The following is a 13,611-nucleotide window of genomic DNA, read 5'->3' on the forward strand; positions in this document are numbered from 1 at the left end:
CAAATAAAAAATGCTTAATATTCGTATCCGGCAAGGAAATGCAAATTGAAGCTACACTATATTGGTGTCTTGTTTAGGTGCCGTTAGAATGTCTAGCATTAATACAAATGTACCAACTGATGCTGGATGAAGGAATACTTATAGATTGCTGGAAAAATTTTATACTGGCATGGTTCCTACTGAAATAAATATGATAGTTTCTCACAAAACTTGAAATATAACTACTGTGTGCCCTGTTATACTGGCCTGTGAGTCTGCTCACAGGAATCAAAGTCACCATAGTGCACAAACATATGCCCATTTACATTTAGTGTAGTACTGTCCACAGTAATCTGTTAATTTAAACCAATCTAAGTGTCCAATCACAGAAAAGAAAATACATTAGACACATTCAAGTCCTATTTAGTCATAAATAACAAAACATAACGTTTTCAGAAAATGTGTAAAATTGATGATTTTCAGATTAAATTAAATATGTACTATATTAATTGAAATATCTATGTATGTTCACACATGGACATGTAGATTTGTGTAAACACAAATATACTAATATATGATATAAGGGTCTCTTTTGGAAGTAAAAGGGAAAGATATAGGAGAGCCAGGGCTGAGGAAGGGGTAATGAAGAATATATTTTTTCAAAATACACAATATACTCACCCTTTCTCCAGAACATAAAGGATGCACATTAGGACTCAGCATCTTCATCCCCCCCAGGCCAGGCAAGGCAGCCCTGTCAGGAGGAAGTTATCCAAAAATGCTGTTTTAAAACCCATCCTTTGTATAGAATAAGCACTATTCCCAAGTTTTTTCCATGTGTATTTCTGTGGTACACCACAAACTTTCTGAATAGAAAACTATATCAATCAAGGATATACAATAATGAACTTTGATGCTGGCTAATGCTTTAAATATATTGTTCTGAATTACTTTTTAATAAGCACTCATTAATCTTTTATAACGTTATAGAGTTTGGCTGAGTCTTTGGAAATAGTGAAAGAAGCATTGCCTTCTTCAAGAACCAATGGGAGAAAGAGAGAGAAAACAATTAACAGATGACAATACTCCAGTTGAGTCAATGCTCGAGTCGCTTAGGAAGCGCACAGAGAACAACTAACTCTGGCCAGAGATATAAAAACAGACTCTAAACAAGTCTACAGTCTGTTACAAATATATAAGATCTAAAATGGATTAGGATGAAGTAAAAGCCACCTCGTCACAGACAGACTTCAGGTAAAGAAAATGAGAACAGCACAAGGAGATTTGGTGAGAGGATTACAGACAAACCCGTGGGGACTACTTCCACCTGACAGTTTCTTCAAACCACGGTTGCTCAAATAAAGGAAGCAGTCATTATATAACCAGATAAACCCTTTTGGGAGACCTACAACATCAGGATCCTATGAGGATTTTCTTTGCCAATGGAATATTTGGAAGTGATTAGCCTAATTGCAAGGTTTCATCTTTACTTTTTTTTTTTTTTATCATAGCCAAACTTCTTTTTAAATTTATTTTACATCCCAAGGGTTCCCCCTCCCTCCTCTTCTCCCAGTTCCTCCTTCCTCCTTCCCCCTTCCTTTTTCCCTTTCCCTTGGGAAGAAGAGAGCCCCTTCTCCCATCCCTCACCCTTTCCCCAGAACATAAAGTTACATCAGGACTGAGCATGTTCATCTCCCGAGGCCAGGCAAGGCAGCCCTGCCAGGGGGAAGTTATCCAAAAGCAGGCAATAGAGTCCACGTTAGAAACAGCACCTCCTACCCCCCACTCTCCAGGCAACTCCTATGAAAACCAAGCAGCACATGGGCTACATGTGTGCACCGGAAGTAGATCCAGATCATGCATGCTCTCTAGTTGATTTCTCTGAAAAACGCCATGACACTATGCTAGTGTTCGCTGTTGGTCTTCTTGTGAGGTTCCTTTCTTCTTCTGGTCCTTCCATCTTTCCCTCAACACTTCCAAAGGACCCCTAGAGCTCTGCCCCATGCTTGGCTTCATGTCCCAGCATCTTCCTCGATTCTCTGCTGGCTGGAGCCTCCCAGACTACAGTCATGTTAGTTTCCTGTATGCAAGGTAGCAGAGCATCATTATTAGAGTCAGGGGCTCTCTATCGTGAGGTAGGTCTCAAGTTGGGCCAATTATTGGTTGGATTTTTGCTCAATCTTTGTTCCCTCATAATCCCTGCCCTTCTCGTAGGCAGGGTAACTTTTGGATCACAGGTTTTGTTGGTGGGTTGTTGTTTCCCTCCTTCTACTAGTCTTGCCTGGCTAGGAGATGGTTAAAATCAGGATAAGTGGTATCGCAGAATACCAAATTCATGTTTTGAATAGCTGATCCCCAAAGTGCATCTTTCATAGCTTTATTATTACATTTTACTCTATATTACTTTCTACTATCAAATTCAAGCAGTTAATTCTGTGTATAAACAAGAGTTCACTCTGCTTTTCTCCCTGCCCTGTTTAATAGTTCTCTTCTCACATCATTTAACGCCTTCCTCAAATCACAGTTTCTGTCTCTGATTGTCAAGGTGAAAGCAAAATGAGCTAAGCTGTTTCGTGATGCTATGTTTTCTCTGAACAGAATGAGAAACACACATTCTTATGAAAACAGGAGTACTGTAGCTCTTGCACATTAATATAGCATATATTAACAAATTAATGTAGAATTGTGGCTTCAGGAATAAGAAACATAGAGAACAGTCATTTCAGTGCTGCAGTGTATTAGGTAGAGAGAAGAATCTTAAATATAAAAATGTAGAATTTTGTGAAAAAATACTATTTACTCTCATGTTTGCTTACTGTTCAAGGCAGAAATAATATAGTCCACATTTTAGATGGGGGGGGGGAAGAAATTCTCTTTTGTTCAAAAAAACCCAAAAAGAATGTGGAGAATACTAAAATACTTTTTACCTTACTTCGTATTTTTAAACGTGATTAGATAACGGAGAAAGGTCATTGATTGGAATTTAGACAGCATAGTTTTAATGTTGCCTCTGGTATTTATGAGCTGTGTGAGGCCACAGAAGCCATTCACTATTAACTCCTTCATCCATAAAATGCAACAGAAGGACTAAATCTCTGCACATGTTACAGAGCCCACTTAGTCAATCAAGTCAGCATTTTTTCAAGATTTAGTGCTTTAGAATATAAGGCAATGAATAATTATACACAGTACTCTCTTTAAAGCTTTAGAGCTTACATTTCTGCTCCATTTGGTTTTCAGGTTTATTTTAAAAGCAAAATCAAACAGGCAAAAAATAGCTCTTTCTAATATAATTTTAACCTGACATGTAGCTTGGTGGAGTTTTTTTTTTTCTATTCACAATGCAGACATTTGAATAAGCTTTAAAATACATACAAAAGAATGTTGATATTTTTGGTTACATTTTTCTTAAAGTCGTATAAATGTACTCAAGACTATTCAAAGGTTTATGTAGGCTATATATTATTGATTTTCATGGCTGTATATTTGTATGACTGATCATTCACAAAGTGTAATCTTCTGTTGATTTATATGACTGCTATGTTTGGCATGAGAACATGAATTAAATGTAAATATGCAAATATATATGAAACAAATATGAACACGAAGCATGAACACATTAAAATTATTTTAGAAATGTATGAGAAACGTGTATATTTTTCTTTTTTAATTTATTTTTATATTAATTACAGTTTATTCACTTTGCATCCCAACTGCAGCCCCCTCCCTCATTCCCTACAAATTCCACCCTCCCTCTCTCATCTCCTCCCAAGCCCCTCTCCAAGTTCTCTGATAGGGGAGGTCCTCCTCTCTTTCCATCTGACCCTAGCTTGTCAAGTCTCATCAGGACTGGCTGCATTTTCCTCCTCTGTGGCCTGGCAAGGCTTCTTCCCCCTCTGGGGGAGGTGGTCAAAAAGCCAGCCACTGAATTCATGTCAGAGAAAGTCCCTGTTCCCATTGCTAGGGAATCCACTTGGATAGTGAGCTGCCATGGGCTACATCTGAGCAGGGGTTCTAGGTAATATCCATGAATGGTCCTTGGCTGGAGTATCAGTCTCAGAAAAGACCCCTGTGCCCAGATATTTTGGTACTGTTGCTCTCCTTGTAGAGCACCTGTCCTCTCCAGGTCTTACTATCTTCCCCTTCTTCCATAAGATTCCCTGCACTCTGCCCAAAGTTTAATTATGTGTCTCAACATCTGCTTTGATACCCTGCTGAATAGAGTCTTTCAGAGGTCCTCTGCGGTAGGCTCCTGTCCTGTTCCCTGTTTTCTCCTTCCAATATCCATCTTGTTTGTCTTTCTGAGTGACTAATCCAAATGTCTTGATAGGAAGATGAGAGATGGAGACAAGAATTTTAGAAGTTTGAAGCTTTCAGAAGCATGGCATATGCAAAGTTAGAAGTGCAAATAGACTTTATCTCAAGCAAGGTGGAATGAGGGATAAACTCCAAACTTTGTCCTATGTTGACCATATGATTGTGAATATACACACATTGTCCTCACAAAACTAAACAAAATGTAGATACAGTATCAAAATTATAAGACATTCAGTGTTGGAAGTTTTCTTTCAACAAATTATCTTAGCAGTATGTCCCTTGAATGTGTTGGATTAAGAAGGGTATTCTTAGGAAGAATTGAAATAATTACCCTTGATCTGCCTTTGAATCTCTCCCAGTGATTTTTTATGAGATGCTTGGGCTGGTATTTATTGTGTAAAGCAATACATTAATGCTACTCAAATATTATTTTAGTAGCAGCATAAAAAGCAAACTAGAAGTTTTATCTCCCCTCTTCTTTTTCATAAATTGAAGCTATATAAATTGTTCATCCTGAACAGTATCTGGACATCTTTATACACTTGCATACAGCAAGCCTCAGAGAATTCTAAACCTAGTAAGAAAACTTGAGAACAGTTTACTTTTTCTTAGCAACAAAGAATGCTCTGGAGCAGCATTAAATTTACGGAGATGCTTAGTATATGTGACATCAATAACAATCAATTAGTCATGAAGATATTGAAGAGGTGAGAGGGAAAAGGTCACAGAAATTCTTCTTGCAGCTGCATTTTTAGACATTCAGAATTTTGTGAATATAGACGTTTATAGAGATAAATAACGAAAGCACATCTGTTTTCAACCACCATATTTCCTTTCCTAGGTTTCAATCTTTGTTTTTGTCTCTGTTGTCTCTGTCTCTGTCTCTCTTTGTCTCTTTCTCTCTTTCCCCACACTGTTGTTTTTAGAAACAAGATTAACTATGTAATCTCTTTAATTGCAACTTCCTAAAGCTTCAGAGGAAAGGGAAAGCTTCCAAATGTATGCATGCATGGCCCCACACCCCTGCACCCCACACCCCCACACCCCCACACCCCCACACCCCCACACCCCCACACCCCCACACCCCCCACACCCCCACACCCCCACACCCCTGCACCCCCGCACCCCCACACTCCCACACCTAGAAAGAAACACACACACAGACACACACACACACACACACACGTACAACAATATATACACCAACTCATGCACACACACATTTGCAAACACACAGCCTTATTTAATAAAATCACTGCTGTTTTTGAAAAAAAAAATCCATATGAATTTAATTCCCCACATCTTAGATTTTACACATCCTTCTATGTAACTTGACAAACATTTGAGTGAACTGCTACAACAAATATTTACACCAACATGGCCCAGATAGTAGTCTTTTCAAGTTCAGGACTCAAAAGCATTACAGAACTCCAAAGATGTTGCCTGTAACAGAGATCACCATTGTATTCACAATCACTTCCCCACTTGCAGGCTATCTGGTAAAGTGTTGGCTTCCCTTTTGTAACTATTACTCCCATTTTGCTTTTTATTATTTCTCTCTGTAAACATGTTGCAAACTAACAGATTTTCAGCAGTGCAGAGCTCTCCAGTTCGGTGCTACTCTTAATTGATTGGATTTTGTTGTTGCTGAACAGTATAAAATGTGCTGTATTCTGTCATTACTTTTATAATTGGGGATGTGGCTTTATAAATAAGAATTCCCTGTAGTATGTTAAAATATCATTGTTTCATTGCTTACTGACAGTGAGGACTACCAGATGGGAGGGAGTCTTTCCTTTGTTCATTGTATAAGTGTTTTATTCCTGGATGTTCAAGTAATTTTATACCATTCAGGCTCAATAATTTAAATTAGATCTACCTCATTTCTTCCCATGTCTAATTACGTATTCAGTTTCCCAGGAACATGGAGCAGTATTACAATTTGGAAGTCCACATTTATTTCTGAGGAACATTTCCATGAGTGTTATCTTCTGCTATATCTCTGTACTCATGTGATCACTAATGCCAGTTAGAGTAAAAAAGCCTGTCTGCCTCCCTACATGTTTCGCCTTCACTACTTCTTTTGCTCTGCATTTTCAACTGGCATTTGTGTGAATATTTCAAGTCACCTGTCTCTTGGTAATTTGATTTTCTCTAGCATCTGTTGTTGGTTTTGTGCCTTGTAGTTTATACATTGGTCCTCTAATAATGAGGTTTTTTTTTTTTTTCTTTTGGCTATCTCCCTTTTCATTTCAGCTTGCTGTTTTACCACCTTGTTTTTGACCTCTATTTTCGTTTGATATCTTTACATATCAAGTAACACCTTTGCGTGAAGCAATCTGAAGAATTTCTTCCTATCTGTGGCTTGTCCTTTATTTATTTATTGCATTTTTATTTCTTATTCTCCATTAATATTTAACATATATTTTTATATTTACTATACATACCTTAAAATGTAATCATGTAAAAAAATGTAATCATGTAAGTAGCTCTAGATAAACATTCTGTTTGCTCCAGTATATCCAGGATTAGTTTGAGACTTAGTTACCAACCTTCTACAGACACTTTAAGCTTCACTTTGAGACGGGGTGTTTCAGATTTCAGATGTGTGTAAAGAACCGGTATTTATGAAGCAGCATGACACCAATTTTAGAATATTCAACTGGCCTGATTGGTTATATTTCTTAGTTCTGTTTTGGGGAGATGAACTTAAAGAAAAGATTCCAATCAACTCTTTATTGTTGTGCTGAGTGATTTTGTCAACTCAAGACAAACGTACTTCAAAAGGGAGAACTTCAGTTTAGGAGTTGGCTTCGTAAGACTGGACTGTGGCCATACCCTTGAGTGTATCATTGACTGTGGCTTGTTGTGGGAGGACCTAGTCCGCTGTGAGCACTGGCATCCCGAGGTGGGACTGGACTAAATAAGAAAGGTAGCTGAGCAAGCGAAGGGAAGCAAGCCAGTTCACAGCGTTCTTCTTCGCTATCTGTTTCAGTTATGGCATCCAAGTTCCTGCCTCCTGGTTACTGCTTTATCTCTCCTCAGTGATGGTTAAACCAGAGAGCTGAAATACACCTTTCTTTCCCAAGTTACTTGGGTCATGGTTTTATTATCATAGAAACAAACAAACAACCCATATTCTAGAACAAGAGTGCCTTGTGTTTTCTCAATAACAATAGTCCCTTCTCAAAGAGGAAAGGAAAAACATGGGCTATACATAGATTTGACACAGGCTTATGCTTAAAGGTGTTAGTGTGAACTGAAAGGTTGCTGGTGAGTGAGAACTTAACCCTGACTTACCATCCAGAAATGAAAAAATGATTATCAATTTTATATGAACTAATATATATATTTATATATTTAAAAATGGGTGTGTTTGCATACATACATATTTGCAAACATACTAGTTGGTAGTTGGCTAGTATCTGCACCAGTGAGGTAATTTTTCACCCTGTGTGTTAACAAAGGGATGGTTTTGACATCACTGTGCATATAGACCTAGGATCGTGGGACAATCCTCCTATTATTTTCATCATAGGCTTGAGCCTAATGGAATCACACTTCCAATTTAGTTATAGCTCTAGCAATTGAAAAGAGAAATGAAAAGTTCAGTCAGGATTTAGAGAGAAGTAACCCTGATTACAGAAAAAGCCGACAATGAGGAAAGGCACTGACTGGGATTATTTGTCTGGATAAAGAAAATTGTGTGGAAAGATCTGAAATCATTTCCTAGTATGTATGACGGACTCTGAAGTAAAGGTTGAGGATCAGATGGTGTTCATCTCCACACAGAGCAGCAATGTTATACAGAAGGAAGATTTTCTTCACATATTGCGTTCACGGTAACTAATACTAATGGGAAGTAGAATTAAAATTCAAATGATCTGAACTTTCATTTCCATGTACTGATTAAAATACTGACTCTTGCAACAATAGCAGATACAAATTGAATAAATTGTAATAAATGATAATAATAAAAAACTTTAATTTTTTTTAAAGTTTAACAAGAAATAAAGATTGTACATTGATGCGTCTAGTATTCTGTTACCGTAATCGGTGTTTACGTTAGAAAAAAACAATCCCTTATTTCTTAGATTCTGCTTCTTACAAAGCTTATTGTTGGTACTCATCTGTAGTTGTGAAAGTATATATACTTATAGTATATTAAATATATATATATATATATACTTTAACTAATATAATGTTTTCTGTTAGATATAGCATATATTCTCTATTCTGTTAGAATTTGAAACCCTGAAAGCCCACCCTCCAGGATACAGTGTATTTAACAAGGCTGCACATCCAAACGCCACTGCCTAGGCAGTCAAATAATTGAGCCTGGGTGGGCGCATTCTTGTTGAAATCACCATAGTCTCTATTCTTTAGCCAGTGAAAGCTCACTGGGAATATTTTTAAGAGAAGAGATATAATTAAATTTTTATTATGAAAACGTGTATTCCACCATAATTTTAACGATAATTACCTTAATCGAGTTAATTGAATCATAAAAATTTAGTTACATTCCTTACCCTCTTCCTGAGTGCCCTCCACCCTTCCTCACTCCTTTCTCCAATCCCTCCTACGAACCTTCTCCTACTCAAATTCATGACTTTGTTATTACCTTCACACATATATTAAAACATTGTTTCCCCCACATTGTTCATGTCTCTAATCCGTCCCTAAGCCAGGATGAACACAGCACAATTAGAAGATGTGGAACCTCCTGAGTTCTCTAAGCCAACAGCGGACGTCTCTTCTCTGCCCGGAGAAAGAAGCACTGTGTGGTGTGAGGAGCGTGCTCTGGCGCTCACCCTCATCACCATACGCTGATGCCACACACACTCAAGGCACAGACACAGGCCATTTAGGATACACAATATCTTTTTTAATGTTTAAATTCTCAATGTACCTTAGATAAATATTTAGGTTCAATAAATATCTAATGCAGAAATTAATAAACCAGTTATAAAAAGTTACTTACTGTAGTCAGTAAAGACAAGCTGTCCAGTGTCATGCTCAGAGCCTAAGTACTATGACAAATGAAAGAAATAGTCAAATCACACATATATCATTGTTTTTTCTATATTATATGTATATGTAATTGGTAATAATTATCATGGCAGCCCATAATAGTTCCTATGTTATTTGAGTAAGTGGAATTATCTCCTTAATTATAGGTCACTGATTTTCCTTTTTTCATTATTATTATTATTATTAATTACAAATTATTCACTTTGTATTTTGGCTATACCTCCCTCTCCCACCTCCTCTCAGTCCCACTTTCCTCTCTCCTATACCCCTATATCCCTCCCCTAGCCTCCTCCTGTACCATCTGACCCTAGCCTACCAGGTCTCACCAGGACTGTCTGGATCCTCTTTCTCTGTGGCTCTGTTGCTCTCCTTGTGGCTCTCCTGTCCTCTCCAAGTCTTTCTACCTTCCCCTTCTTCCATAATATTCCCTGCACTCTGCCCAAAGTTTGGCTGAGTCTCAGCATCTGCTTTGATACCGTGATCGGTAGAGTCTTTCAGAGGTCCTCTGTGAAAAGCTCCTGTCCTGTTCCCTGCCTTTTGCAACTTCTGATGTCTATCCTGTCTGCCCTTCTGAATGAGGATTAAGCCTCTTACCTAGGGTCTTCCTCGATGTTTAGCTTCTTTAGGTCTATAGATTTTCATATATTTATTCTATATTATATGGCTAATAGCCACTAATAAGTGAGTATATACCATGTGTGTCTTTTTGCTTTTCGGATACCTCACTCAGGTACACAATGGAATACTACTCAGCAATTAAAAACAAGGAAATCATGATATTTGCAGGCAAATGCATGGAAATAGAAAAAGGTCACTGAATTTTAACCATCAATAAAGTGAGAAGTTTTAAGAATTGACCATGTGGTCAGCTCTATATTATCTTTTCCAGTGAGAGACAAGAAATTGGAAAGTGATTCCTACCTATCAGATTAAAAGACAGAATGATTCTGAATGTAGCTGTTTTGAAAATAGAATTCAATTAAATGTAGTTTGTTTTCCAGAAGCTTTATTTTATGAAGTATATAATTTGACATTTTAAATACAAAAAATAAAATTCTATTTAGAAAACATGGAAATAATATTTTTTTAAATACCATGAATTTCCACATGTCCATGCAAACATACACTCAGTATCCACATTTATGTAGGTATTTATATAGATTATGAGCTATACAATAATGAACTTGCTATGGGCTATGCATTCTTATTGTTTCTGCTATTGTTTTCCTTTAAAACCTGTCATTCACCAACATCACCTGTTATTACTCTCAATTCTTCTTTCTACACCATCAATGAGGTTAAAACCAGAGGGATTTATATTGAATGTAGGAGCAGGATTACAACTCAGCTCAAGTGTTCCAGATGCCTTTCCTTCTCTCCTATACCCTTGACCCTGTTATTTACACTCCCAAACTTTTAGGTTGTTTTATTGTGTTGCACTCCATTTCACTTCTTTTCTTGCTTTCTTTGTTTCTTTCTTTATCTTTTCCCTCTCTAGCATACACTGTATGTACATAGACACTCATATCATTGACATGTTGGTTTAAGTATATTTAATTGGCTTGAAGGTACACTATTGAATGTATCCAATATTGTAAACCTCCAAACTCATATTTCCGAAACCTGAATGAGAGTGAGAAGTATGATTGGTTTGATGGGACAGATTTAAGGAGTTTCCCTTGCTATAGGACAGACAGACCAAAAGGTTGGGGAGTGTAGACAATTGCTATTATTTCTAAAATAACTCTCAGCACATTCTTACATTATCTCTGATATCCTAGAAACATTTCTGAGTTACTGTTGCACAGGAATTTTAGGTGGCAAAAGAGACATTTACAGCAAAGCAGTGGAGAATGTGTGTAGGAGCAGACTGCCAGGCTCTTAATTTACAAGGAGTGTAATTTCGAAGAAAGTTATGTAAATTCCTTGTAGTGTAACATTTTTATTTTAAAATAAGGATAATACATCACACCTCAGTGAACTATGATGCAGACGCTAAATATAAAGAGAGTGGACTAATAAATTCTACTTTGTCTTTTTCCAAGAAATACTGGCTGTTGCCTAGTAAATAATCACTGAACGCAAATGTGTGTAAAACTGAGGACAGAGTTGTAAAGATGCAACTCATATATATTTCCTCAGAGGCACTCAATAAATATTTCAGATGCCTTTTTGTACATTGTCAGTGAACTTGGCAAAGGAATCAGAAAAAAATCATCATTATGCTAATAATATTATCAATATTAAATACATAATTTAGCCCTGTATACAGTGTTTAGATCAGCTCTGAGACATTTCTTTTCATGACTTAGAACATGAATATTCATGAGTCTGAGTCTAGTCATCTAAATCAATTGCCCCAGTGAATGATTAAAGAAATTAAAATGAGTTTAGTCCTGGAGGTTCAAATATTTAGCTACAAATCAAGACTGCAAGACAGACTGAGAAAGAAAGACGAAAGAAGCAAAGGTGAAAATCATGACATTTACACTGTCTTGGCCCATTGTCCTAGTACAAAGGCAGCTTGGATGCTACCTGTTGTGTCCAAGGAAAGCTTGGTAATCCTGGCTGAAAGGAGGAAAATGTGTACCTACTCAAATGTCTAGCAACTATCATCATTGCACATGGAACATCATGAAACAATGATTAAAATAAAGACTGACGTGGAAAATAAGTGCTAAGGATGTATGTCTTTTACATAAACCAAGCTTGTGGCTGATACTTCACTGAATTTTATGCTTCTACTCCCACTACATGAATATTCCAGACTTAGTTCATCTCAACTCTCCCCAAGGATGGAGTAAATGTTATCCAAATTTCTCCTCCAGATTTGGGGGAACTGAGCTAGTATCATTGTCTAAGATATGTTATATTGTAGTTTTTTTTCAAAAACAAGTTTCCATTATAAACAACTATTATTATGGTAAATAAGAAGTTAAATAAAATTAATTGATGACATGCTGTACTCAGAAAATAATCATATATATTGTAATGATATGTTATATTGGATAATTGCTAAAACGATATGAATGTATTAATAAGAACATGACAAGGATATTTTCACTAGAGAATTTCTATAAATACCTAAATCTTGATGAAACTTATCATTACAGGTTTTTCTGACCTCATGATATGAATTGTCTTAGACATGTAAACTTACTGGGTTTCAGTTTGTTTGTTTGTTTGTTTGTTTTTCCTAACATACATTTCCCTAAGCATTCTCTACTTTCCAGTGAACACATTAAAGGGATACCAACATTTGAGTATTCAAAACATTTATTGAATATATTTTTCCAAAAGCTAATTTTCCCTTGTAATAAATGTTAATTGCGTTGGGGATGAAGGGCATTTATCCTCCACTGGTTCTTGCTTAATAAGCTAAGAGTTGGGGAGTGACACAAATTGCAGAGCAGAGTTTTCAATTTGGTGAGACCTTAGCTCACACCCCCGTATATCCACTCACTTCTGTTTTCTGTCTTTGCAGTTCCACCATGGTTTTTAAATCACCCTTCCAACCTCTATGCCTATGAAAGCATGGATATTGAATTTGAATGTGCAGTTTCTGGGAAGCCTGTGCCTACTGTGAATTGGATGAAGAATGGAGATGTGGTCATTCCTAGTGATTATTTTCAGATAGTGGTAATTACATTCTCTTCATATTAGTTTTGCAACCCCAGTCATTTTTTTTTATAATTTCCACTAATTTTTTTTTTCTTTTCTGAAAAATGGAAGTTGGACCTAGGCCCTTTGGAGGAGTCTGGAAGATTGTGGGTGGATCCCAATCATTTCAGTTTCTGATATCTTCTAGAAATCATTTTAAGAAAACAAATTTGTAATCTTGAAATTTTAGGCAGTTAACCCAGCATTTTTTATTTAAAAAAAAAGAAGAAGAAGAATGGAATGAAGGGTAAATGAAGGGAGGAAATAATGAAGGAGGAAAAAGAGGAGATAGGGAGAGAGAGAAAGAGAAGAAAGAGAAAGGTAAGGAAAAAAGAGAAGAAAAGGCAAGCAGAGTCTTGAGACTTTTTAAGTGTTCTCATTGTCATTTAATGGATTAGAGTTTTAAACTCATCCCAGAAAGCAGGGTTGTAGGATTATTTTATTTGTTCAGCCTTTACCAACTGTAGTGCTTTTAAGGAACATGTGCTTTTTTATTATGATTGCCTTACGATGGCCATGTATACTCTTGCCTCCCTAATTCTTTTTCTAGATGGAGCCTGATAGCCCTGTTGAGAAGGGATGAGAGTAGTCACTATGTTCTTGTCACCAGCAGAGGAACCACAC

At 36.7% G+C, this 13,611-nt stretch overlaps 1 protein-coding gene across 2 annotated transcripts in view; it reads left to right on the forward strand.

Moving 5' to 3' along the window:
• Window positions 1-13,611, forward strand: part of Dcc (DCC netrin 1 receptor) — a 1,165,274-nt gene that overhangs the window by 706,723 nt on the left and 444,940 nt on the right. For both annotated transcript variants that reach the window (XM_060377064.1, XM_060377065.1), the window contains exon 6: window positions 12,812-12,966. In XM_060377064.1, coding sequence (XP_060233047.1) covers window positions 12,812-12,966 — 155 coding nt within the window. The remainder of the gene's footprint in view (window positions 1-12,811; window positions 12,967-13,611) is intronic.

This window comes from Meriones unguiculatus, chromosome 2 (assembly GCF_030254825.1).
Source record: "Meriones unguiculatus strain TT.TT164.6M chromosome 2, Bangor_MerUng_6.1, whole genome shotgun sequence".
Taxonomy (NCBI): Eukaryota; Metazoa; Chordata; class Mammalia; order Rodentia; family Muridae; genus Meriones; species Meriones unguiculatus.